The 27,213-nt window shown below is 41.0% G+C and overlaps 3 protein-coding genes across 3 annotated transcripts in view; 2 read left to right on the top strand and 1 right to left on the bottom strand.

Annotated features, from left to right (window-relative positions):
* Window positions 1-1,089: 1,089 nt before the first annotated feature.
* Window positions 1,090-8,930, bottom strand: cmpk2 (cytidine monophosphate (UMP-CMP) kinase 2, mitochondrial). Its single transcript, XM_050062233.1, has 5 exons — window positions 8,200-8,930; window positions 6,394-6,508; window positions 5,786-5,987; window positions 5,346-5,579; window positions 1,090-2,432 (listed from the first exon to the last, which is right to left on the bottom strand). The coding sequence occupies exons 1-5, from the start codon at window positions 8,791-8,793 to the stop codon at window positions 2,312-2,314; spliced, it is 1,266 nt and encodes a 421-aa protein (XP_049918190.1). The 5' UTR covers window positions 8,794-8,930; the 3' UTR covers window positions 1,090-2,311.
* Window positions 8,931-11,460: 2,530 nt separating this feature from the next.
* On the top strand, window positions 11,461-14,633 carry rsad2 (radical S-adenosyl methionine domain containing 2). Its single transcript, XM_050062234.1, has 6 exons — window positions 11,461-11,921; window positions 12,012-12,173; window positions 12,290-12,519; window positions 12,615-12,764; window positions 14,049-14,081; window positions 14,223-14,633. The coding sequence occupies exons 1-6, from the start codon at window positions 11,600-11,602 to the stop codon at window positions 14,385-14,387; spliced, it is 1,062 nt and encodes a 353-aa protein (XP_049918191.1). The 5' UTR covers window positions 11,461-11,599; the 3' UTR covers window positions 14,388-14,633.
* A 3,169-nt stretch (window positions 14,634-17,802) lies between these two features.
* Window positions 17,803-27,213, top strand: part of rnf144aa (ring finger protein 144aa) — a 48,794-nt gene continuing 39,383 nt past the window's right edge. Inside the window, exon 1 of the mRNA XM_050061477.1 lies at window positions 17,803-18,402. The gene's annotated coding sequence lies outside the window, so the exon portion shown is untranslated. The remainder of the gene's footprint in view (window positions 18,403-27,213) is intronic.

The following is a 27,213-nucleotide window of genomic DNA, read 5'->3' as shown; positions in this document are numbered from 1 at the left end:
AGGGGCAGTAATGGCATGATATCACCACTCACTTTTTGTTGCCAAGAATAACAAAGCATAACATCTGACATGGAAACATGGCTGACACCAGAGGCACACACAGCTCTGCATTCAGGTATGATGTACGGCGTGGAGCCTAATTGCTTTGCTCTCCTACTTCATAAATTTCAGACTCTCTTGAGACAGAGGCTACTGTGTTAATGGCAATCAAAATTCCACGCAGCTCCAGCTCCAGCTCCAGCTCCAGATTCACTTTGTGTCGTACGGCACATCCGCAGCGTCACCGGGCAGCCTACGAATTCAATAAACCCTTCGGAGATACTTACCTCATGTAGGAATCCATACTCCATAAACATAATGACACCTTATTTTGCTTTATGTGATTACATGTGATGGTATGATTTGCATCCACGGCACCTCTCCACTCAGTAAAACATTGGATTGCCGTAATTGGTAGTAGGAGTAATCCATGCGCTTATGTGGGGGAGCACCAGAATGACATTGATATACAGCGCTCCATTAATTGCCATATGAATAGGGTCTGCAGTGGTTGGCGCTCTGCTGATGCATCACAGTAAAAGAGATGGGTCACTCTGTCTTCTCCAGCCCGCAGCTTTGCCAAGCTCATAATTACTAAAACCTCCAATTAATCTTCCCATCACATAGGCCAAATATACACTTCCTCCATATATATGTATGAGTTACAGTATGTGCTCTTAGTAAATGCGCGGGCCTGTGTGCCTGTTTGTGTGTTTACGCAAGTGTGTATGTACATTTACGTGTGCTCACTTGCGAGTGCACCCATGAGAACATCAAGTACAAACAGCACTATATGTTCTCAGTGTGCTCTGTGGCTCCACTGCGAGNGTGTGCTCACTTGCGAGTGCACCCATGAGAACATCAAGTACAAACAGCACTATATTGTTCTCAGTGTGCTCTGTGGCTCCACTGCGAGCCACTCAGGTTATCAATACAAGTGGCATCAGTTGTGTCAATATCACAGCTGAACTAAAGGGAATTGTTATCTGCAGTGCACGAAGGACTCTTATTTTGTAGGAAAGAAGAAAATAAAAGCAAAAGTGTTCATGGAGAGTTTATATGCACGTATATAATCAAGCTGAACATAGACACACTTACATACAGGTTGTATAACTTATTGATAGCTTTACATAAGAGAAGCAGGAACCCCCAAAACAGAGGTAGAACCAAGATATTGTTTTGAAAGTCACAAGTAAGTGTAAAGTCTTTGAACTCAAGTCCTAATTCGAGTCCCAAGTCAAGACATGCAAGTTCTGATTTAAGTCCAAAGTCAAGTCCCATTGAATTTCTGGTCCTATACAAGTCACAATGCGCTCTTCACCAAATGTTGTACTGCTATTTCAACCACAGACTTGTATAGTATAGTATATTGCATTTAAAATAATTCTGAATGCTTTTTAAACACTGAAACAAGTGCGACTGAACTTAAGCATAAAACACAACGCTGACATTGTACTTTCTTAGCATATAGCACGATTAACCAATACCACGACAGAAGGAATTTTATAGTTTCTGTCCTGTCTTGTATTCAACTCTTCTCATATTGGAAAAAATGTCTTTAACTTTCTCCTTCCAAATTGGTTTGGGGGGAAGGTATCAAGCATTTTCAAGTCAAAAGCTCAAGTCAAAGTGAAGTCATGAGTGTTTGGCGTTAAAGTCCAAGTCGACAAGTCGAGTGTAAACGACAAACCGATACTGTCACTGTCTTTTAATTTGAAACATGTTTTTAACAAATTAAAAGCATGTTATCGGAGTGTATTTCACTGTTTTTATTCTTGTGGATCTATTAAATGTTTTGAGATTTGGATTTTTGCACACTTATGCACTTAAATGGACTCTATCTGACTGGTGCTCATATAAATATTTCTATCCATTTCCTCAGTGTCCGTTCGAACACAAGTGGTAGTCAATGAGTGCAGCTACACTGTGTCTGATTTCTGAGAGGTCACAACAGCAGTTAAGTGCACACTTCTTCTTGACAATACTTTTGTGCGTGTGTGTGTGTGTGTGTGTGTGTGTGTGTGTGTGTGTGTCAGAATCAGTCCATGCATGTGTGTGTCTACATGAATATGTATGTCTGATTGTAGCATGCAGTTCTGGCCCCTGGCCATTCAACCTTTACTCATTCTGAAAAGAATCTCTTCTCCACACTCCAGTCTGGCCACCATTCCCCCTACTGAGGCATCCACAACACCTTACTGGCACCCAGTGGCGACAGGGGGTACTACATCCACTTGATGCTTGGCCGACAGCAGGGGAGATGGAGAACTGTTTACAAGTGGCATTTGCCCCTAATTAAAAGCAGCACTTGTTGGAGCACTTGGTCTGCAGAAGGACTAGCATCCACAGTGACGCATGGTGGCCCAGTGATCCTCTGGTAAGCCTTCTCCACTCTGCAACACACAAACACATTGGTGAAGAAAATAAGCATATAAACAGTAAATGACACTTTGCATGCAACAGAATAATCTGTTTTCCTGACAACTTTGAGTATTTTGACTGCTCACAGTTTAGGTGAAGAGTGAGGAGAGTGATGAAAAGCACAACATGTGAGAAATTTAGCATGAGAAACAACACAGATGGCTCGGAGAGCAGCCGTTTCCTAAGACAAATGAAGAATAGTCCGTGTGATGGTGATTGAAGTCTGCAGAAACTCTCACACTCTCTGCAGCAGACAGTCAACTCCCTCCGTTCTGTAATTCTGCTGGCCCAACATCTGGCTGTCCCGTGTGGAAAGGCCATTATGTCAGGATAGAGGATGAATGAAACTAGCCATCGACCTGTCTGCGTAGCGACTATCGGGGCAGCCGGTGCCCTGCGAGTTTTGACCAGCTTAATGGAGCACAACAGCTCAGCAACTAATCACCTGTTCTTTCTCATCAGCTGCTTCCCCCACGGGACGGTAATTGATTGTTAAGTGTTTGATGGATCAGACTAAGACTGAGCTGACCTGACTCAGTGGAACGTGGAGTACAGTTTGTAGCCCATCTGTGGTTTCATGTTTTCACACTCACAGAGAACTGTTTTCATCACAGACTGTGGAACATTTGTCCACACATGTCACATCGCTAAGGGTGTCTACTGTGTTTGTTTTTTTTCCTCTATCTTTTTCCATCATTGCCAACTCTGTGTAACATACAATACTGTCATACTGGGCCTCAATTAGATTAATAGAATGTGTGTATAATGTCTCAAAGACACAGACAGAATTATATTTATGTTGCAGTGTATGACAACTAAAAATGTCCAGTTGATATGGTTTGGTGATTTCAGTCTTAAAACTTTATTTAAAACAACAGGTGGAAATTTTTGATGAAATCGTTTACAATTCAGTTTCACTAATGGGGCTGGTGGTAATAAGCACCACTAATAACTGGTGGTATGATTGTTACAGTTTAAAGAAAAACTTTACCCGCAAAATGATTATTTGTATATTGCTTACGCACCATGTGTTTCATTGAATTTGTCAAGAAAAGTTTTTCTTGCATGTCTCCACGGTGAACGAATAATCCAAAAATGGGGGCTGCATTTTAAACAACAGCAAAAGTATATCAAAATATCTGTTTACTAACTCTCACATAACTTGGGCACTATAATCGAAGTCTCATTTATTCGGTTGTATACTTCGCTAAAAACGTATTATTCAAAACCCTTTGACGTAAACAGTCTTCCTAGCGGTTGAGTTGCATGTCTGGGCGAGTGCATGCGTTATAACACTGCTCAATGGAACGCACAAACAGAGTTCAAACACGTGCTTGCTGTGATGTACTACCTGTAGGTGGCAGTGTTTTAAATAGTAAGGTTTTAGCAAAACTACTTGTATTTGGGAAGTACTAATCATACGATTGGATAAATGAGACTTGGATTATACTGCATGAATTGTGTGAGAGTTTTTAAACAGATGTTTTGATTTGGTTTGTACTCCAATTCATCCAGAATTTTCTCAGTTTTTGGATTCTCCATTTATCTGTGTATCAGTTATTCAACCTGTGTAACACTGAACTCGTGAAGATAACTGTTTTTCTCGCTTGCCACCACGGTGAACGAAGAAAATCCCAAAAGATTCTCGATGAATTGGAGTAAAACTAACAAAAATACATCTGTTTACAGACTCTCACACAACTTGTGCAGTATAATCCAAGTCTCATTTATCCAGTCGTATGCTCAGTACTTTACAAATACAAGTATTTTTGCTAAAACCTTACTATTTAAAACCCTGCGAGTAGTGCACTAGAGCAAGCACGTGTGTTTCTGCATTCCATTGAGCAGCGTTATAACGCATGCACTCACCCAAAAGCGCTACTCAACCGTGAATAAGACTGTTTTCGTTTTTTAGCAAAAGTACTCGTGTTTGGGAAGTACGGAGCTTTCAACTGGATAAATGAAACTTGGATTATACTGCACAAGTTATGTGAGAGTTTGTAAATAGATATTTTGATATAGTTTTGCTGTTGCTTAAAATGCTTGCCCCCTTTACTGAATTCCAACATGAATTTTCTCCGTTTTTGGATTCTTCGTTCACTGTGGAGGCATGTGAGGAAAAGCAAAGGTTTTTTTTTTTTTTTTGGACAAATTCAATGTAACACAGGGTGAGTAATTAAAATGCAAATTATCATTTTATGGGTAAAGTATTCCTTTAAATTGTACCACCAGTTATCTGCCTCAATAGTGACATTTGACTGTTTTGGACTTTCCTTCATTTCAACATGAATTTTCTCTGTTTTCGGATTCTTCGTTCACCGTGGATGTATGCAAGAAAACAGTTGTCTTTCTGAATTCAACGTAACACAGGATGAGTAATTGATATAATACAGATGATCATTTTGTGGGGGAAGTATTTTTTCAGATTGTCACAATCATACCATCAGTCATCTGCCTTATTAGTGATACAAGAGTGGAAACGACAACGTTTTAAGACCGAAAATCACTACACCATATAAACTAAAGCCTAAATAATTTGCTAAGATGGATGTTTTTTAAAGGTGTTCACTGCAACATAAATATAGTTCTGTAGGTGTCTTTGAGATTCTATTATATTATTATTAAATATCTCTGGGTTTTGACTTTTGACTGCACATAAACAATTTGAAGACATCACCTCGAGTTTCTGGGAAATTGTGGTGGACATTTTTCACAATTTTCTGACATTTTGTAGACTAAACAATAAATAAATTATTCAAAGAAGCAATCAGCCAATTAACTGGTTTGCCCTGCGTGGTATTTTAAATGTTTAATGGTCAACTGAAGCATGTATGTATGTATCCTTGACATATACGTATTATGTACTTGTAATCCAAATGTCTCACTTGAGTCTGAAAAGCTGGTTGTGGTCCAGCTCTTGTTCCTCTTCAGTCTTTCCTTGACCTCTGTCCCTCAGCCTCCTCCTCCTCTCCTCAGGGTCCAGTGTGAGTACGACCACCAGGCTGGGCTGGAGCAGGTCACTGGGCCAGCGGTAAACCTCCGAACCCTCCGCTGGAAGGTTGCACACTGGACCGCTCACTGCTGTGGCGATGGCATACGCTGCTGTGCTGTGCCAGAATCTGGAGACGACAGAGAGTGAATGGTGGATTGAAAGGTGAATGATGGATGGATGGATGCTCAGGTGACTCACAGGGAGAGTGAGACATGTTAAATATTGAACTGCAGGTCTAGATCCCAGTGGAACGTATCTATTGTCTCTCTATCACAAAACAGGTCACGAAACAGGCAAACGTCACAACACCTGTGACATCTCAGGTGTCTTTACCTGTCAACGATGACAGGTGTCTTCATGCCCTCCTGGACGATTTGTTTCGCTGTGATGTAGTTCCCCAGAGCATAGAAGGCCCTGCGGATAAGTGGCGGCTCCCAATCAAAGCGGGCCCTCATGGGGGACAGGCACTGGGGAGGGGACGGCATGAGAGTGGCCCCTAGAGTATCCCTCAGAGACTCAGTCAGAGTGGTCTTACCTGTGATGGGGAGAAGGAGGAAGGACAGAGTCATGTCATGTACAAAGATGAAGCAAAAAAAGACTGGGGGTTTTTTTTTTCAGTGAACAAAAAGTTGAATTCACCACATTTTTCTTTTCTTTAAATGTAATAAGGGAGTGAAGTGACTCTTGAAAAGTTCAACCTCCCATCCTACCTACATGGTTGACTTTTCATGAGGTTTGCAAAGAGTATTAGATGAACGAGCTCTTCAATAAACCATTTTCATGGTGATGTAACTTTCCTGAGGTCATGATACATGATATTCCATTAGGCGAATCTCGTTGGCAGATAATGGCTTTAGCAGAGAACAACTGGCCATCACTTTAGCGAGACATCTATACATCAAACTGATCCCCATATTTATTTATGAGGTAATGGCATTAACCTGTGGCATCCAGGCCCTCTATGACAATAACAGGGAAGTCTGGTTTACTTCTGGCCTCCGCTCTGCTGGGCAGCAGCTCCAGCACAGACGTCGCCTCTGGGATGATGTCACCGCACTGCAGAACAGACAAAATCAGTTTGCTGCTGTGAGAGGAGGCAGGAGGGAGTCATAGACTGTGGTGCTGCATGAACACACACACACAACTGTGGGCCACCTGGCAATGAAGAATAAATGAGGCATTAAGGGAGCAGTGTGTAACATTTCGAGGGATTTAGTGGCATCTAGTGGTGAGGATTACAGCTTGCAACCAGCTGAAAATTCTCCCAGTTAGAATTCCTTCAGTGGTTATTGTTCAGGAGGTTTTAACTAGGAGCTAAATTATCCACAGAGGTTGCTTCCTCTCCAAAATAAACCTGCTTATGTGTGCTCACCTATTTTCTCTCATAACTTAATGTGTGCTCCTCTTTTTATGATTCAGATATTCTGGAAGTTTTGACCAGGAGCTGAATTATCCACAGAGGTCTCCTCTCCTCCAAAACAAACGGACCCACTGATTTAAACTAGTGGGTCCCAACTGGTGGGTCGCGGTCCAAAAGTGGATCGCGGGTCCATTCTGAATGGACTACAGTTAACTTGCAGATGTGTCAAGTTTGTAAAAAAAATACTGTATTTTGATGTACAATGAATTTCTGGCACAAAGCTTTTCTTTTGAAATGCCGTTTCCTGCTATAGAGTGAGATTAATGGACAGCTATTTCTGAGAGGCAGCAAACTAGTTCAAGGACATGGCCAAACACAAGTATATCACTGAATATATTTAATTTTGTGGACCTTGAACTAATGACTAAGGAGAAATCTGGACCCTGTGGCTGGACCACTCCGAACAGCTGATTTAAACCGGTACAAACATTTGATAAAGCAGTTTTACATTACAAATCAGTGTCTCTCCAATGCTGTTTGGCATCTAAACTTTTTTCTCTGGTGACTTAAGTTCCAGATGTTCAGGTTTTACCAGGAGCTAAATTATCCATAGAGTTAGCTTCCTCTCCAAAAGAAACAGACCAGGGGTCTCAGTTATAAACACTGTACGCACAAAACGAGGCCTGAAAGATGTCTACGCCACTTCACACGCAAAAGTTGTGATCTAAACTTTGACTCGTGCTTATGTGCATTTTGGAGACAGGAAATTGGCCACATAGATGGTGAGGTGGGAGCCTGATTGTAGAAATTGTTGAATATTTTTTTTGGTGCAAGGCATTTTTGGCTTTTGTCTGTACGTACATTTTTAGTATGGATCCTACACATTGTTTAATAAATGAGACCCCAGGTGATAAAGACCGGTAAAAACACTGAATAAAGCAGTTTTACATTAAGAAAATAAGTGTTTTTCCGACACTCTTGTAAAAAGGGGGCTTCTATCTACTGGGGCCAACACGAGATCGCAAATAGCCCTAACTAGAGCCAGTGTTTGGTTTGTCTGTTCCAGGCTACTGTAGAAGCACGGCTGTAACAAGGTGATGTCTATAGATGAGGACCCCCTATATATAAACAACTCAATCTAAGGTAACAAAAACACAACACTTATTATTTTCAGGTGATTATACACTAAAGAAAACATACTTATTATATCATATTCCATTTCTGCCATTATATCCCTCTAAATCCTACACACTGAGAGCCTTTGAGCCACACTGCAATACCTAACTTCACCACAAGAGGGTGCCATATTGCATATTTTGCATATGAAGGAATATGTTTATGTTATTGTAAAACAAGCCTGTGCATATCATAAAGTGACTATAATAACCTTTTTGAGTACTTCATAAGCCTCCTGGAAACTGTAGAACACATCAGAGTTGATGATGTTGAGAGTAGATGGGTGACACTCTGGAGCCTCTGAGGGTACCACATAGTAATCCTGTGACATTTGCATCGCGTGTCTGTCTGCATGAGACCACAGGTGCTGAGTCCACGGCTCACCGTCCTCACCTTTAGAGTACGAACACACAAGCACCGGATCATCGTGCTGTATCAAACCTCTCAGAAGTCTCTCTGTCGGGGACGAACTCTGAGAATAATCTTTTAAAAAGTAGCCCTTTAAGAGCGAATCCTTGACATCTGGCAGAAATGAGAGCATGGGAGACAAATGACACTCTGGAGGCAAGTCTCTCAACAATTTGTCTTTCAGCTCCCCGTAAAACTTGGCACGTCTGATTGTGTCGCTGCTGCAGACGAGGAGAGAGTAACACCTTCCGTAGTTGTGGATCTCTCTAAACACCCGTGGCACTTCTTCTCCCCGGTGCTTCTCACCAGTTGAAAAGTAGACGGATGCTCCATCCAGCTCCACGGAGAAAACACGGGAGGACCAGTGAGGAAACACAGACATAGTGCGCCGTGCCATTTGTTTGGGCTATAGGTCGTATTGACCGGTTTCAGTCTGCTATAATAACACTGACTGCGAGGCATTACATAAAGTGGGTGCTGAGGGGAAAATGAAACTGCGCTGAGCAAAGCTGAGAAAACGAAACTTAACAGCCACTATCAGCTGGGTCTGTACAGCTGATTCACAGACATGTTTCCCTAGCTCTAAGTTATGTTTGTGGACAGGTCAGAGGACATAGTTTCTGGTTGTGTCACAGCAGGGTGGTGTCTCTGTGGTAGTATTTTGGCAGGTGCTCAATGGGTAGGGCATTTAGGCATTTAGGGAGGGATAAAGTGAGTGGAGGAAAAGACAAACTTGAAATTACTTTTTACTTAAAGAAACAGAGACTTAGGAGAAAATAGCATTCCTCTACATAGCTCTGACAACTAAAACAACCTTAATAATAATGCAATAATATTCACAGTAATGTTCATATTTAGACCATATTTCACCAGGATTTGCTATAGTGACCTTTTTCATCCTCCACAGTGCAAATAATAGTCTAAATAATAGTCTATCTTCACCAAGAACCAAGAAATCACATCCAGATTTCTCATTTGAATGCCAAAATTGAAAATCTCAGTGAAACATGGTCCAAATGAAACCATTCAGTCAACGTCTTCAAATAGGCGGTGGAATTACTTTCACTTTTGAGCCAATTCTGGACTTCTTTTAAACCTCAAAATACTCACTGTAAGATAAAACTATATGTAAATGTGGTTATATACTTGGTCATACTGACACATTTACAGCCTCCACTTGAAAGATAAATAAGTCCATGTGACACCTGCTAATACATTTGTATTTATTAAGCAACAATTTAAATATAACATGGAAAATGCTCTTTAAATACAATAACGATGACAGAAAATACGTAATTGATGTAGGGTCCCTCTGGTTTGTCGCTCTGGTTGCAGGAAGAGGTCTGATAGGGTGGAAACCTGTAAATAATACACATATTATTGCATCATTAGTACTCTTTGAGCAAAGATAAGATAAGATAAAAACTTAACTGACCCCACACTGGGGAAATTCACATGTTACAGCAGCTCAAAATGCACAGGTAGAAAAGCAAGTTGAAAGGCAATAGAATACTTATTGAATAAATGTAAAATAAGAAAGGAATATATCAGAATTAGAAAAATATAAAGTACCAAATTTAGACACAACTATACACTCTATACTATTTACACTATATATACCTTTCACTTATGCACACATGGGAAAAATATGTATGTATGGGTATATTTTGACAGCTGTACAGGATAATTGCACATTGGATGGTGTGTAGTATTAAAATAAAAACAATAACGACCTAAACATTCAAGTTTACAGGCTACAGCAACAGCCCATGTAGACAATCACATGAGCAATCCATTAGTCAGGCAGCATGTTTGTTTATGTTTACTGTAGCTCCCAACCACAGCATGCTACAAGCTAGCATGCTAACAACAAGCTAGCTTGGCACAACAGCAGGGTAGCCCGCATCGTTGGCAGCATAAAATAAAACTGATAGTGCTAATTTCTGTTTTGCTTTATTGAAATACAGTAGCACAGGTACTTACAAAGTATGTAGGTGGAGGAAGACTTGTGTTTATTCTGTTAGCTCCTTTTCTTAGGTCATAGACTCCCGGTTAGCCGTGAGACGTCTGTACTGAGCTAGTCGAAGCTGTAACGGTAACAGCAGTCAGCGCAGGTTATTATCCATGAGTGACGAATGTACAGATCTGATATTAAAAAATATTCTGACAGCTTCTTGCTGGGAGCATACAGACTATATATTTTCATATTCATGTTATTTTATATTAAACATTTAAAACGTTGAAATTACGTCTTTGTGTAGGCCATATTTCACCCACCAGTGCATTGTGACTGGAGAATCACCTTACACACTAATAAGTATCGTCTCTTTTTTGACCTACAACTGATCAAAATATCAAAATAATTAAACAAATTTGCATTTGTGACATGATGATGTTGTAACCATATTTTAGCTGGTTGAAAAGAGGGTGAAATCACCTTTGAAATCCCGTATGGTGCTCACTGGGTGCTGTGAAAAGTGCTTAAAACAAGACAAGGGTGCTTTTATGTATCCTTCTATATAGCCTATATCATAATAAGGGACTACTTTATGTTTTAATAACGCGTTTTTGCATGCGCTGTTATGAGCATAATGGTTTGTGTGTGGTCAAGTTTGGATTCAACCAGTAGAGAGTCATAAAATGTAGTTCCCGTCTGCGTGCTTTTATTTGAGTAAACGTCACATGCACGACACTTTACACACGTGCATTTGACTGGTTTTAGTTTTAGCATTCAAGAAATATATTTTATGGCATCTTATATCGATAATTTCCATGTAATCATAAGACTTACATAAAGTTTCTAATTCTTATCACCTCTGCACCTGTGATTACTACACTAATGATAATAAATAATGAGCGCATTATAATTTAAGCTGCAGCGCCATGTTTTGATATTGACTCATCTTATATAAAGAGCTGCATAAAGGGACCGTAGTCAGCTGAGCAGCCAAGTTTCTGTTTCCAAACATCGAATACGAGAGCCACTTTAGTGCAGATATGCACCCAGGCAGGAGGCAAGACATCAGATATGTAGATCTGCACCCAGCTGGGTTTCGTTTTCGACTTTTGTAAATAGAAACTCAGCTGCTCAGCTGATCGCCTGCCCTCCTCTGTTTATAAGGTGCGCCCTGCAGCCTTCTATTTAAGATGCGTCAGTATCCACAGTGCAAACACAGCAGGTGCAATACTGGTCCGGTCTGAAGATGAAATTCTCCTCTGCGCTCGTGTCTCTGAGGCTGCTGCTGCAGCTCTGCATCCGCACCGTGCACGACATCTCAGCGAGCCTCTTTTCAACTGTTTGGTACTGGACACCCGCAGTCTGCAGGGGAGCATCAGTTGTTTCAACTGCTGACAGAGAAGTGGACCAAAAGGAGGTTCAAAATGTGATGACTCCAACAAGTGTCAACTATCACTTTACACGCAAGTGTAACTACAAATGCGGATTTTGTTTCCACACTGCAAAGACATCCTTCGTGCTGCCTCTGGAGGAAGCCAAGAGGGGCCTCAAGCTCCTGAAGGAATCAGGTACATTTTACACATCAGTATAGTATGTTGATTTGTGTGTGTGGTTATAAACCTGTTGCATGCAGTTAAATATATCACTCTGTTTATTAGGCATGGAAAAGATCAACTTCTCTGGAGGAGAGCCCTTCCTGCATGATAAAGGGGAATTTCTGGGTAAATTAGTCCAGTTCTGTAAACAGGACCTCCAGCTCCCAAGTGTCAGCATCGTCAGCAATGGAAGCATGATCAAAGAAAAATGGTTCCAGAAATATGGTGAGACTCCAAATTAGTGTCAACTCAGTTTTCTGTTTCATATCCTACACTAGTGGGGAGCATAATTTAGTCTTGGCAGCAATGCATGATCTAAAAAATGAACCTCGCTCCACCAGGTGACGATCTGGACATCCTGGCCATCTCCTGTGACAGCTTTGATGAAGCAACCAACCAGCTGATTGGCAGAACTCAAGGCAGGAAGAGCCACATTGAAAACCTTCACAAGATCCGCATCTGGTGCCAGCAGTACAAAGTGGCCTTCAAAATCAACTCGGTCATCAACACCTTCAACGTGGACGAAGACATGACAGAGAACATCCTCCAGCTGAACCCAGTCCGCTGGAAGGTAACAACAAGAGAAAGGGAGAGTGCGTACGTTTGGGTTTATGGCATCTTGACACACATCGTCACTGTCTCTGTGTGTGTGCTTCCTGTCTTCAGGTGTTCCAGTGTCTGCTGATTGATGGGGAAAATGCAGGAGAGGCAGCCCTGAGGGAGGCAGAGAGGTTCGTCATCAGCGAGCAGATGTTTCAGGAGTTTCTGGAGAGACACAGCAGCGTGTCCTGCCTCGTTCCTGAGTCCAATGAGAAGGTATGATTACAATGGCAACAAATAATACTGCACTTTAAGAAATGATTTATGGGGTTAGTGGATAACACTTAAAATAAAGATGTTTTTCAGCATAAAAAATATGTTTGTTTTATTAACGTTTTTTTTTTTTTTTAAGAAGTTGATCATAATCAGAACATTTTTGAGTTGGATGGAATTAAAATAGTTTGACCACTAAATATCATCACAACTTTTGGATAAATATTAAATTGGTTCAACTTAATTAAGCTGTTGGAGGTCAAAGCAAATCATGTCGGTTGTACTAAACTAATTAAGTTTCTCAGATTATGAAAGACTCATAGGATTAACTCAATATTGCCTGATTTTGAGCTACTTAAAAGGATACATGCACATTGTTACTTTAAGTTTTTTAAAGTTGAACCAAAAGATTCCATTTTAGATTGCACTCTAAAAAAATATTCATGGAGTTAGTGAAAATATATGTTTGTTTCTTTAACGTGTTTTAGTCCGTTGACAACTTATTTTAAGAAGTTGTTCAAAATCCAAACTTTTTCCCACCATTTTTGAGTAGGATGGAATTAAAAGAAATATGTTTGAATATCTTGAATAAAATAGTTTGACCACCAAAACCTTTGGATAGATATTAAGTTGGTTCAACTTAATTAAGCTTTTGGAGGTCAAAGCAAATCATGTTGGTTGAGCTAAACTTATTGAGTTTCTCAAATTCCAAATTTGCAACTACTTAAAAAGATGCATGCATATTGTTCAGAGTGCACTCTAAAAATGATTCATATAGTCAGTGGATAAAGCTTTAAAAAAAAAGATGTTTTTCAGCATAAAACAAAATGACGTTAGTTCCATTAACATGTTTTAGTCAGTTTAATAAGTTGCTCAAAATCAAAATATTTTCGGCATTTTTGAGTAGGATGCAAGTAAAATAAATTTCTTTAAATATCTTTGACCACTAAATATCATCACAACCTCTGGACAACTTAATTAAGCTTTTTTAGGTCAAAGCAAATCATGTTGGTTGTACTGAACTAATTGAGTTTGTCAGATTATGAAAGACTCGTAGGATGCCAGATTTGGAACTACTTAAAAAGATGCATGCACATCGTTACCTTAATTTATTAAGGTTGAACCAGATGATTCTTGTTAGATATGTTTAAATTTAAAATTTTGGGTAGGCGTTTTACAAATGTCTGACACCCTTTGATATAAATCGGGGAAAATGAAATGACATGAATCAGAGACCAGGCCCTGTGCTCACAAATTAAAAGTCTGTAATCTTCTTTGTCTTCACAGATGAGGAACTCCTACCTGATCCTGGATGAATATGTAAGTACCTTATATTGTAAACACACTTAAGATTACTACTTTTCATTTTTTGCCTTCTCACTGTTCAGTATCCAGGTAACTTACTGCATCTGATGAGCATTTAAATGTCTGTCTAATCCACTCCCTCTTAATTTTTTTCAGATGCGTTTCCTGGACTGCCGAGAGGGACGGAAGGACCCGTCCAAGTCCATCCTTGATGTCGGCGTGAAGGAGGCCATTTGCTTTAGTGGCTTTGATGAAAAGATGTTTCTCAAGAGAGGAGGGAAATACGTGTGGAGCAAAGCCGACATGAGGCTGGAGTGGTGAAAATGTGCAGCTTGATTTTGATTTCACTTTGCTGGAGACTGTACAGATAACTTCTATAGTATGAGTGTTACTTTTATAACTCACTGCACTGCTTATTGTTGTTGGAAAAAAAGAAGTGTTAAGCCACGTGGTATTCAAAGTTAATATTTTTGCACTAGATAAATAGATTGATAGATTGTTGTTTCCTTGCACTGTAGAGACATATATGAGGAAATATTTATAATAAATATATTTTGTCATGTATAACTTTGTCAAAGTGTTTTATTTTATTTTTGTCTGCATGTTGCACCATATTATAATGAAAAGTCACTTTCTTCAGTTATGGCCAGTTAAAAGTCAGCCCAAAGGTCCTGGCATAAGATAATGTGAAACAACATTATACATCACTTTTGGTTAATTGACTTCAATCCTACTAAATCTGCTTATGAACAGTTTGTTTCGTGACATTTCATCTCACCACACCAGAGCAGAAACTTGTTACACTGGCTCTTTCAATGAGTTAGTGAGTTACAGTGAATGGAGATGAACAGATGCCATACATGACAAACAAATGAAAAGAAGTCTAAACATTAAATGCTCAGGAACCAGTCCACCCTGCTGAGCAGAGTGGCCTGTCCGATTATCTATACTGTTAAGGACAGGCCGCTACTTGATAAACTGGGTTAGCAACCTGGCTACAGCTGTTCACACACAAAGTACATTCATACTGTGCTACTTTGTCTTTCACTTATAAATGGATATTTTGTAGGGAAGTTCAACTCGTGAGAAAAAATAATATTCTCGATGACTGTCTCCATCTTGATAAAGGTTGGAGGACTGTGTGAAAACCAGACACAACAATTGAAAGAGTCTAGGACTTTGATGCTCTATCTGATGATGTCTGATATGTTGTTTTCTTTCTGTTGTCAACAAACCAAAACAGAAACTTACACAAGAGGTCATTTAACAAATTTTCAATCGAGAGTCCTGCAGCTGAGACCTCATTAGTACCTCATCCGAGTAAATGAAATGAAACAAAACTGAAACCCTGCAGACTTGAAGGCCTCTGGAGTTCAAATTAACCTTACCTGTTTTATCAGCTTGTTTTTAACGAATTAATTCAAATTCACCCAAAACATTTTTTTTTACCTCTAGTTATATTTATCCAGTGAGTACTTTTACTTTGGGTACTTAAAAAATATTCAGATGCAGATGCTTTTGTACTTTTCTTAGGTAAGAGTTTGAATACAGGACTTTTACCCGTAACTGAGTATTTCTACACTGTATAAGCATCTTGTTTCAAGTTTCAAGTTATTTATTATCAAATGCACAACATTGTCATTGAAAATATACAATACTATTGACTGATTTTTATTTGTGTCATGCACACATGTGCCCAACCCTCATGGGTTTACAAGGCATCATTACAATGGCGTTGCAGTAACAATCAAAAATACATGTCATTTAACTACTCAGTCTAGAAACAGAATACTCTGCCTTCTATCCCAGGCCTGGTAAAGAAATTCAGCCACAACAAAGGTAGATAGAGGTCATCTTACTGAAAAGTACATTCCTTATGTCTTCATATACAGTGAACCTCATTCTCAATTTCACCTAAATTACACAACAAACAAATTCTGTCCTCCTCTGAGGTGGTGTTAGACCTTTTCACTCTCTTTGTAGCTATTATTTATGAGACAATAAGTTTGTAGTTTTGGTTTCTTCTATATGTTAGACCATTGTTCTCTAAAAACATGCAAAATATTTCACTCCTAATCTTGCGAATATCACAGAGTAACCTGTGACAAGTTTCAGTTCCCTGTTCCTGAATCAGTTCAACTTTGCCTCTTAGGGGACAGGTCATGTCTACCCAAGATCTCCAAACCAGCTTTTGCTTTAGCCCTAACAGGCTTTATCTCAGCTGCCAGAGTCATCCTTCGCTACTGGAAAAGTCAAGTTAGACATGAACATAGAGAGTGGGTTAAGTTAATGACAGAGAATGCATCATTTGAGTTAATGATAGCCAATCTGCAGTACCGTAGAGAATCATATTTGCTTGTCTGGAATCAGTTTTTGTCTTTTATAAAAGGACTAAATACATCATAGGTGCTAGACACTGTACTGACATGAACTACAACTGTAAAATACAGATGGAGACACTGGGCTTTTAATTCTTTTGCTCTGGTTGTATCGTAATGTAAATAAATGTGTAAATAAATAAAAATAAATAAATAAATTACAAGTTGTTTGAATAAAATAATGATTTTAACTCATTGGCCCAGGGATGACAGTGGGAGATGTCCCAGTTAAATACCTTTTTAGTGAGTCTCTGACCCGACATCTTTACAAGTCTACTCCAAAGCTGAAGCATTTGACATTTATGTCTGATGTTTGGCAAATAAATACAGCTTATACTGCTTATTACACCGATCAGCCAAAACATTAAAACCACTGGCGGGTGAAGTAAATAACATTGATTGTCTTGTTACAGTGCCATATTCCACTGGGAAACCTTGGGTCCTGGCATTCATGTAGATGCTACTTGACATGCTCCACCCATCCAAACACTGTTGCAGACCAAGTAACCCCCTCATGGCAATGGCGCTTGTTGATGGCAGTGGCCCCCCAGCAGGACAGTGCACCATGCCACACCACAAAAACTCCTCAGAGATGGCCCAAGGAATGGGACAAAGAGCTCAAGGTGTTGACCTGGCTTCCAAATACCCCAGATCCAAATCTGATCAAAGATTTGAGGGATGTGCTGGTACCCCAGAGGTACCCCCGTTCAATGGTCCTTGGACTGGACTTGGCTCTGACCTGTCAAGGCATGAACACAGGACTTTTGTGGGGGTCCTATAGTGTCTGGCACCAATGCATTGGCTTCAGATCTTTTGAGTCCTGTGGGTTGTGAGGTGGGGTAACAGCATGTCCCACATATGTTTGATCAGACTGGGGTTTGGGGGAATTTGGAGGCCAGGTCAATGCCTTGAGTCTCTGTCATGTTCCTAAGGCTATTCTTGAGCGGTTTTTGTGGTGTGGCATGGTGCATTGTCCTGCTGCGGGGCAATGCTACTAGGGAGTGCTGCTGCCATAAGGGGGGGGTGCCTGGTCTGCACTGGTGTTTCGGTGGGTGGAGTGTCTGGTGGCGTCCACATGAATGTCAGAACCCAAGGTTTCCCAACAAGATGATCAATGTTGTTCACATTACCTGTCAGTGGTTTTATTGTTTTGGTTGATTGGTGTATACTTTAGTTAAAGATCTGAATACTTCCAGCACTGTGCAGACTCCAGTGTCAGCATGGCCCTACACCACTAGATGGAAGTGAGAAAATATGATACTCGCAAACTGAACCGACTCTTGGAAAAAGGCGATTGCGGCCTTCTGACAGCAGGGGGAGCTGTCGTTTATGAAAAGCTGCAAGGTGCTGAGCTCTCCTTTAAGCGGCAGCAGACGGGAAGCCTCTCACGAACAAATGGCGTCTCTCCAGTGCGGAGCAGCTGATTTCCCACCGAGCACGGCGGCACGGACGGTGGAGAGGTAAACACACCGCCCCCGGATCTCTCTGCAACAAGATAGCGCCTTGCTTCTCGCAGGATCCGTGTAGCAGAGACGGCTGGACGTTGCGCACTCTTGAGCAGTCGAGATTAGACCGCTGTTCCGGTGTACAAACAATCCCAGTGTCAAGCCAAACAGAAAGGAGAGTGTCAGCTGCAGCCTGTGCTTCCCCTCTGCTCTGCTTATTTACCTACGCTGCTGTTTTTGTTTCGCTTTCCGCCGATGGTTGTTGGTGTTAGTGTTTCACCAGGGCCTGATCTCAGGCGCTGTAGGCGACAGTAGCAGGTCAAATGTTTCCACCCCGACGTTGGAGGGACACATAATGAACATGGGCATCACCCCTTCAGAGATATCCTCCTCCTCCTCCTCTTCCTCTGCCTGACTGGTTGGCTGCCTCTTCGTTAATCCAATTCAGGAGATCATCTTTTCAACCTTTTGCTGAGGTTACACCATCAAGACGGCGTTATCTCAGAAAGCCAGGTAAGGGTTTGGGTGCTTTTTTTATTCAGTGTAACGTTAACACAGTTGGAGCTGGAGCAGCCTGTGATGTGGATCAGTTAGAAAACTGCTGTCGCATTTTTATTTTTCGCCATTTCCTCGTTTTTACAGCAAGATATGCAGCACTTTGGCTCCCAGCCGCGGCTATTAGGAACGGCTGGAGTGTATTTGTGAACTCTGTTGGCCTATTTAGGAGTGATCAGCTGTGGTGGGTAGATGACAAAGCAGTGGCTGCAGGTAGCTGCTTCCTAATGACATCAGAGAGGCATTCAGTGTGTGTGTGTACTGTGTTTGTTGCTGATCAAAGTTGCTGTAATTGTTGCTCACCACAGCCTTACAGCAGCTGCAGTGTTGCATCTGAACTCAGAACATAACATGCTCAGAGTGGATGGCTCTGAAAGGTCACTCAGTGCCCTGCTATTTCCATTTTAAGCAGCAGGTTCCCCCCTCAGGGTCCACTCACATTATAGGCAAAGCTTTGAAAGCAGGCTACTAGACAAACACAGTTCTCCTGCAGTCAGCGCTGGCCAAGGCTGTGAGGTGTGTGTGTGCTACATGAAATTCATTTCTAATGTGTGTGATACCTGTACATCGTGTTCTCTTGTCTTAGCTCATCTCAGGTAGCCAAACATGTCTGTGCCTTTTATTTTCTTTATCCTTTTCTACTAAGGAAGCTAAACTATGTTCGACATCCTGTGAAGGCATTATGTCTGTGAAATGTCATAGGTCAGTATGTGGAGGAAGACTTGTACATGGTGTGTTCAAGTGCCTGGTGTTGTCCCTGTGCCAGCTGAAGTACATGCAACATGCAACATACGAGGTCCATCCTGTCATAAACCTTGGCTTTTAAGATCCCGCTCATTGTTTGCTATTGATTCTCTCTCCAGTTTCATGCTTCTAGCCATGGCCGGATTATGAGACAATGGGCCCCTGGGCACAGATGTGAAAAAGGCCCCGCCACCTCACATATATAGGAGCAACATACTGTGATGGTGTAGCCCCTTTCTTGTAGTTATTTTGTGTCTCTTTGCAGTTACTGTGCATGTGTCTGGGGTCTGTTTGTGTCTCTGAGGTCATTTTGTGTCTCTTTGTGATAATTTTTGCCTTTTTTGTAGTCATTTTGTGTCTCTTTGTGGTAGTTTTTCCCTTTTTGTAGTCATTTTGTGTCTTTTTGTAGTCATTTTGTGTCTCTTTGTGGTAGTTTTTCCCTTTTTTGTAGTCATTTTGTGTCTCTTTGCAGCTCCTATGCATCTCTTTGGGATCATTTTGTGTCTCTCTGAGGTCATTTTGTGTCTCTGTGGTAGTTTTTCCCTTTTTTGTAGTCATTTTGTGTCTGTTTGTAGTCATTTTGTCTCTCTTTGTGGTTGTTCTGCCCTTATTTGTTGTCATTTTGTGTCTCTGTGGTTGTTTCCCTTTCTTTTTTGGTTATGTTGCATCACTTTGCAGTTCCTGTGCATCTTTGGGGTCTTTTTGTGTCTCTTTGAGGTAATTTTTGTCTTTCTGTAGTCATTTTATGTCTCTCTCTAGTTGCGTAGCCCCTTTTTGTGGTTATTTTGTGTTTCTTTGCAGTTCCCGCGCATTTCTTTGGGTTTTTTGTGTCTCTTTGAGGTCATTTGGTGTCTTTTTGTGGTTGTTTTGTCCCCTTTATGTAGTTAATTTGTGTCATTTTGAGGTCATTTTGTGTCTTTTTAGTAGTTATTGTATGTCCCTGTGGTTGTTTTCCCCTCTTTCTTGGTTATTTTATGTCTCTTTGCAGTGCCGGTGCATCTGTTTGTGGTCTTTTTGTGTCACACTGAGGTCATTTTAAGTGTCAGTTCATGTAACTGACACTTTGGGCCCCTTGACCTGTGCCCGTTAGTCTTGTTTCATCCATCCACACGTCTAGCCATACCACGGGAGCTACATAGTGAAACACACATTCTCTCACACATTTAGGGAATGCTGTATTTTCCTCGTGGAGTTTGACTGACATGCAGGCGATGTTGTGATGCACTTTTTCCCCTCTCCTCAGAAAGAGCCCGGCTCCCATCGGGGGAATAAATGCATCAAGCGCGCTACTTTGCTGCTGCTGCAGATTTGTTCAAAACAAGAGAAAGATGGTCTCGTACAAAACAGTAACACATTCCTCAGAGTGACCAGCGGCAGTCGGCCCGCTCCCAGAGGAAAGTGGAGATGAGTTTACTTAGGAGTGAGAAGGAATGAGGTTATGGTGCCCAGAACTCAGCATGCTAGTCCGGAGGGAGTATAGGTCAAAAATACACACACATGAATGTACATGGAAACACGTACACACACAGGCGTACACATATAGAGGGCACTTTATATAGACGGGGAGGGGCTGTGATTGTTTTGGTGTGCTGTATTAGCCTCACAAAGCACAGGCCCTCTCTCAGTAAACACTTAATATTTGTCTAAGCCTTTCATGGGGCTGCCTGACCTTAGCATCACCACGCACTGAAAAATATCACTGCTGCGTTTTGAGAGGATATCTGCTGAATATGTTATTGTGATGGTGATGATAAGGCACTAACAGATACTGTGGTTCCAGGAAAGTCTGTAACTGGATTTGTTTTACATTGAGTCAGCGTTGGGTTGGGCCTTTTAAGCAATCTTTAAACTGTTGTTCTGCAAAACACAGCACCCAACAGACTTGTAGATTTATGGATCAAAGTGAGGGTAGTAAACTGCAATATTGTTGCCTTACACTGCCATATATACTGTAATACTTCGTAGTGCTTGATTTGTAGGGTGTCATTTTACGTTCTGTCGTAATCACACAAGTGTGTCTGGGGAATTCACGAGGAAGTGCTTTGGTTTTCCAGACTTGAAGAGGCTCTGTGACAGTTTAAGAGTTATAACTGTACTGTAGATCACACCGCAGCACCTGAGGTTAAGGAGATTAGTCAGCCTGAGACGGAGTTGATCTAGAAATGTGGCACCCATTTTGTGTTAATGCACTTAACCAGTAATTAAAACTCAATTAGTGTCAGTTCCTCGTTACCTAAGTCTTGTTAGAGTGGTTTCATCGAATTGAGGAGGGTCTGTGAGGGCAGGACGACGCTGAATATAAATCTCCCAAGGTTAGGTAACTGGCATTTCTAAAGATACTTAGCTGTCTCAGATGTACAGTACTTTACTGCAGCGTACACTTGTTGAATCACTCCTTTTATATTAGCAACATTTACATGTTTAGAGAAGTCATTTTGGTGTAATCTGACTCCAGGGGTTGTAGCCTGTCTTTGTGCAGTCAGGTTGCCAAGGATTATGCAACGTTTTAAATGCCATTTCAGCAGGGTTTTTCGTGAGTGAGGGTTCAGGGTGGTGCCGGTTTCCAGGTGTGTGTGTGTGTGTGTGTGTGGGTGTGTGGGTGTGTGTGTGTGTGTGTGTGAGAGTCTCGGGGGTGAGGGGAGGGTAATGTACAAACCAGACAGTCAACAATGCAACCACTTGAGTTCTAAATAGCTCCTGAAAATGATGTTCATTGCTCAGAGAGCGCTTTAGCTCTGTGTGTTATGGCTTGTATCCAGCCAGTTAGGATTGCGTTAGGATGAGATAGGGATTGTTATGAGAGCATTATGCCATGCTCGTGTGTGCCGTGCTTCTTCCCGATGGCTGCTCGGCGTTTTGAACTGCTCTCGCGGGCTCCATTTTCTCAGACAGGTAGAGCTCCTGAAGTGAGACACTGTCATGTATCAGTGCACCGCCGATTCTGCTGACCGCCTGTCACTTTCCAAGATTTAGCATTTCGGGAATGTGTAAATTGCAGCAAGCCCTTGGGGGTTGAGTGAGACCCACACAAGCAAGCACAACTCGTTTTAGACGAGGAAAAGCTTCATCTGAACATCCAGGTTTTGCCTATGAGCTCAAAGTTGTGTTCATCTTTTTCGGACATTGAAACAAAAAACATTTCTACTGAGATATTCTATCTCCTCTCATATGTGCCATACTGACCGTTGAGTGGCTTTTAAGCTGTGATAGTGAAGCACCATAGGAGCAACACACACAGACTTTGTGGTGGTGTTGCCTCTTTTTTTGTTGTTTTGTGTCTCTTTGTTGTCTTTTTTTTTTTAAATCTCTTTTAGGTAATTTTGTGTCTTTTGTAGTCAATTTGTGTCTCTTTGCAGTTCCTGTGCATCTCTTCGGGGTCTTTTTGTGTCTCTTTGTGTTTGTTGAGCCCCTTTTTGTAGTCATTTTGTGTCTCTTTGTGGTTGTTTAGCCCTTTTTTGTAGTTATTTTGTGTCTCTTTGTGTTTGTTGAGCCCCTTTTTGTAGTTTTTTGTGTCTTTCTGTGGTGGTTTTTCCCTTTTTGTAGTCATTTTGTGTCTCTTTGTGGTTGTTTAGCCCTTTTTTGTAGTTATTTTGTGTCTCTTTGCAGTTCCTGTGCATCTCTTTGGGGTCTTTTTGTGTCTCTTTGTGTTTGTTGAGCCCCTTTTTGTAGTCATTTTGTGTCTCTTTGTGGTTGTTTAGCCCTTTTTTGTAGTCATTTTGTGTCTCTTTGCAGTTCCTGTGCATCTCTTTGGGGTCTTTTCGTGTCTCTTTGTGGTTGTTTTGCCCCTTTTTGTAGTTATTTTGTGTCTTTTTGCAGTTTCCGTGCATCTCTTTGGGGTCTTTTTGTGTGTCTGTGTTTGTTTAGCTCTTTTTTGTAGTCATTTTGTGTGTCTTTGCAGTTCCTGTGCATCTCTTTGTGGTCTTTTTGTGTCTCATTGTGGTTGTTTTGCCCTTTTTGTATAGTTATTTTGTGTGTCTTTGCAGATCCTGTGCATCTCTTTGGGGTCTTTTTGTGTGTCTTTGTGGTTGTTTTGACTCTCAAATGCGCCATACTGACTGTCGAGTGGATTTAAGCCGTGATAGTGAAACTCCATCCATCTATACATACTGACTGCCTAATGAGGTCCACAGCCAACGAGTTTTTAGAAACAGATGTCACTGCAACTCTGGATGCATTTTTATTTGGTGGCAGATTTTACTGACTCCTGCAGAAAATGGCCTGAAAATAGATAATGTAACATCATTATGTCAAGATATTTCCAGCGCAGCTATAATGGAGTTTTACCGGAGGAAGAGAAATTCAGAAAAGCTCTCTAAACCATTTGCAGTTCCAATTTTGGCGTTCGTCCCACGCATTCACACTGCATGGGCTTCTTGCTAAAGTTCCTAATTTGGATAAAAGTCAGGAAGGATTATTATATTGGAGGAGAGAGTAGTTTTTCCACCCACGGTAGCCTCAATAGACTAAAGGCCAACAACAAATGATGTTTCATGTTCATTAAAGGGGTACAACTCACACTTCAGCTCGACTGGGAATAAGCCAACCCTTTGCTCTTACTATGTCTGTCTCTATTGCTGATGCTCCCCACCTACACATGAAAACAGCAGAATAAACATGTTCAGGCTCGTACTCTGCTGAAAGTCATTCTCTGAAATGTTGGAAATCACTAACTGAGGTAGAAGTAGATGAGTCAGGAGGTAGGCTGGGATCTGGGAGTGCCAGTGATGAGCCAAAAGCTGGTGCAACCTGGCATTAAGTACGAGCTAATGCCATGGGGGGAGGAAAACAAATGAACGGCACAATGACTCTGTAAAGTATGCACATTCAGGAGAGATCTGATTACATTACGACTTGGCATGCTGTCATGCTAAACCCCTTGCTAGTACTTCTCTCTTCGGAAAGGGGCCTGACTAATACTTGAAAAACCATAGTGGTCTTATTACTGGAGACTGTTTTTGCCTCCAGTAAACCTGCAGCCTGCTAGTTCTATCATGACTTATTTACTCAAACTAAACAAAAAGTTTGAAGTTGTAATCCTTGAGATTTCGATCCTCATTGATTTGGCAACACCAGTGGTTACCGTGGTAACAGCAAGTGCAGTTTAACATAACAGCAAATGCCTTGGAGGAGCTACTTGGTCAGAAAAAACAATAGAAGTACAACTCATGTTTCTGTTTAGCCAGCAGCCAAAAACACTCTGGTGTCTTAAGGAAGATGTCAGTCAAAAATAATTGCACCCATGATCTGATTCATGCTGCAGGTAGTTTTCCACACAACAGCACGGCACAGGAAGGTTGGTTACCTTGTTGAGGAGTTGGAGGTTTGAAAATAAAGATGATCTACTGTCTAAAATGATGCAGAAAACAACCTGTCTTGTTTTTTTAGGCATATTTTTGATAACTAGTTACAGTTAGTGCTAATTATGGTAAAAAAAAAAAAAAAACACATTGTGTTTTCTCTGGCTGTTTCACAATAAAAGCCATCACGTTTGGTCAGCTGAATATACTTAATGTGAAGCAGCAGCAGTCTGAAATGTTCTTTTGGCATCAGCAGTAACTTGAAGTGAACAGTGAGGCTGTTATCAGTGAGATAAAATTGCGCTGGATTACATTATTGCATCATTTTCCTATGAATGACAGGCAGTCTAATTCTAGTGAGGAAATGGCGGACTCTGCCACTGACAATGAAAATTACAATAAAGAAAGCTCATTTCTGATCGCAGGTACATCGAAAAGCTATTGCAAAAAAATTGCCAACTGGAGATAGGGATGGGATTTGATAAGATTTTATCAATACCAATGCCATTATACTGATTCTACTTTTCGGTCCAATTCTGTATCAATTTCCTTATTGATTCTAGATCAGTAGGTTTTCAACACCAGTGCAACTGTTTTATCATCCCTGAGTCTGAACACAATGTAGAAACAGAGAAGAAAAAAATGCATGCGTGTGACTTGACGTGGCGTTAATGTCATTATACCATAGGATATTTACCCTTGGTAAACGTGGTTCTGCTCAGCTGGGGAATGCTCGTGCATTGAGTATCAAATGCATGACATTCCTGGAATTTCAGCTCATATTGCATAGAGAGATGTTTCAGCATATTGCTGGTGTTCCCACCCTTAGCTTAAATTATTATTTTACAGACATAACAAGTAGCACAGTTATCATCTATCTCTGTGAAATGAAGCCATGCTTTAGACCAGGGGTCAGCAACCTTTGCTATCGAAAGAGCCACTTTTAGCCAAAAAAGAAAAGAAAAAATCTGTCTGGAGCTGCAAAACATATTTGAGCCTCTTAAGAAAGGTAGCAAAGCCGTTCAAGTCGAATTTAGCCTACCAACATTACTAATAGATCTAATTGAGCTCTTTGATTCAGAACTGAAGAAGCCTCTTGGATGAGAGGCGAAACGTCTTCAAGAAACTCAAGCAAGCACAGTTGCCTACTATATAGCACTTACAATTACCATGACACAGATGACTGAGAATCTTCACCGATTCTAAATGAGCATTCATTAATATGTTTTAGCACGAGGTGGCTACTCTGCAGTGGGCTGTTGATTATTTAGTACTTCAGTTTTGCAGCATTGCCAATAAAAGCAAACAAATTTGTCCTTGCACTAAATTCTCTCTAAATTTTACCCTGAGATTTCTCCCTTTTTGGATTTGGAATCCACAGCTAGCCTAGCTAGGGAGACTCAAGACTACCTTAACCATCACTAGTGATGTTTTTAGAGGAAAAGGCACCAGACTAGACGTATAACACTCATTTTAATTGACAAAATGTCAAAACATATTTTTAAATAGGTGTAAAGGGTACGCATTTTTACAGTTGGAGAATGCAAGAATCACTTTAGGCATACAACAGTAAATGAAAATGTTAAAAACAAGAATGGTTATACATTTTCATATAATTTTTCGTCAAAGCCACAGGGAGCCACTGGAGAGGGGCATAAGAGACGCATTTGGCTCTGGAGCCGTAGTTTGCCTACCCCTGCTTTAGACCATTTCTTCATCTCTACCATGACTCCTTCTTGTCACAAATTTCCAGCAGCTAAACGCATGAGTTTGATGCCATTGTACTGCAATGTACAACTGTCAGAAAAACATGCCAGCATTAATGAAACGAATTGAAAGCTCTGAGGCGTACCACTCCAATGGATTGGACAATTTAGAACTAGTCGTCAACTGGAACTGGTTCTTGTTGATGGTATCAAACATTGGGTTTATTTCATGGTGATTTTAGGATTATGACTTTAGTTGAGGTAAAAATGTTTGACTAGATTTGTGTTCTTGAGGGATGACCAAAAAGTTTTGAGTCTCAAGGAAACAAAACAAGATACAGATTTTTCAGTGCTTTTACTTTTCAACATAATCCCCCTCTAAGTCAACACTCTTGCACCAGTGGTGCTGAAGTGCCTTTATTCCAGTGGGAAAAAGCTCTTCAGGTTTGGACCTGGCAGCAGTAGCTCAAGTCCCATAGGGACTTGGGTTGGGAACCGGAGGGTCGCCTGTTCGAGTCCCCGTCCGGACCAAATATGGAGCGTGGACTGGTGGCTGGAGAGGTGCCAGTTCACCTCCTGGGCACTGCCGAGGTGCCCTTGAGCAAGGCCCCAACCCCCCAACCGCTCGGGGCTTTGTGCATGTATACAGTAGGTCCTGTTTGTGCATGTGTGTGTCTTTCAGACCTGTGTGTAATTGACTGTGAATTTCCCCTCAGGGGGATTAATAAAGTAAATAAACTTAAAATAAACTTAAACTTAAACCTTATACACACTCTCCCTGCCATGCTTGAATTCATGAACCCAGTGTTAGACTGTGGCACATGAAGGGGCATTGTCATGTCAAGTATTGAGCATATCTTGGTCGATTTCAGATGGTGACATTCCTTTGAGATGAAGATATTTGATCACAGCGCAATGCTCCCAATTTCTCAATTTTCAACAAATCACTGACCACTGTTCACTTCAAGAATCGGCACAAATAAAACAGTAAGAGTCATAGATTATAAAAATTGCCTAGCTAC

The sequence above is a fragment of the Epinephelus moara genome, chromosome 14 (assembly GCF_006386435.1).
Source record: "Epinephelus moara isolate mb chromosome 14, YSFRI_EMoa_1.0, whole genome shotgun sequence".
NCBI classification, from domain to species: Eukaryota; Metazoa; Chordata; class Actinopteri; order Perciformes; family Serranidae; genus Epinephelus; species Epinephelus moara.
This window is presented reverse-complemented; position numbering and strand designations above follow the sequence as displayed.

Excerpts from the sequence above, each read along its gene's own strand:
- cmpk2 (XM_050062233.1), bottom strand. The coding sequence starts at position 8,793 with ATGGCACGGCGCACTATGTCTGTGTTTCCTCACTGGTCCTCCCGTGTT. Across the intron at positions 6,509-8,199 it reads CTTATGAAGTACTCAAAAAG|TGCGGTGACATCATCCCAGA; the intron begins GTTATTATAGTC and ends TCTGTTCTGCAG. Across the intron at positions 5,580-5,785 it reads ACACCTGTCATCGTTGACAG|ATTCTGGCACAGCACAGCAG; the intron begins GTAAAGACACCT and ends TGTCGTCTCCAG.
- rsad2 (XM_050062234.1), top strand. The coding sequence starts at position 11,600 with ATGAAATTCTCCTCTGCGCTCGTGTCTCTGAGGCTGCTGCTGCAGCTC. Across the intron at positions 12,174-12,289 it reads AAAATGGTTCCAGAAATATG|GTGACGATCTGGACATCCTG; the intron begins GTGAGACTCCAA and ends TCGCTCCACCAG. Across the intron at positions 12,765-14,048 it reads TTCCTGAGTCCAATGAGAAG|ATGAGGAACTCCTACCTGAT; the intron begins GTATGATTACAA and ends TTGTCTTCACAG.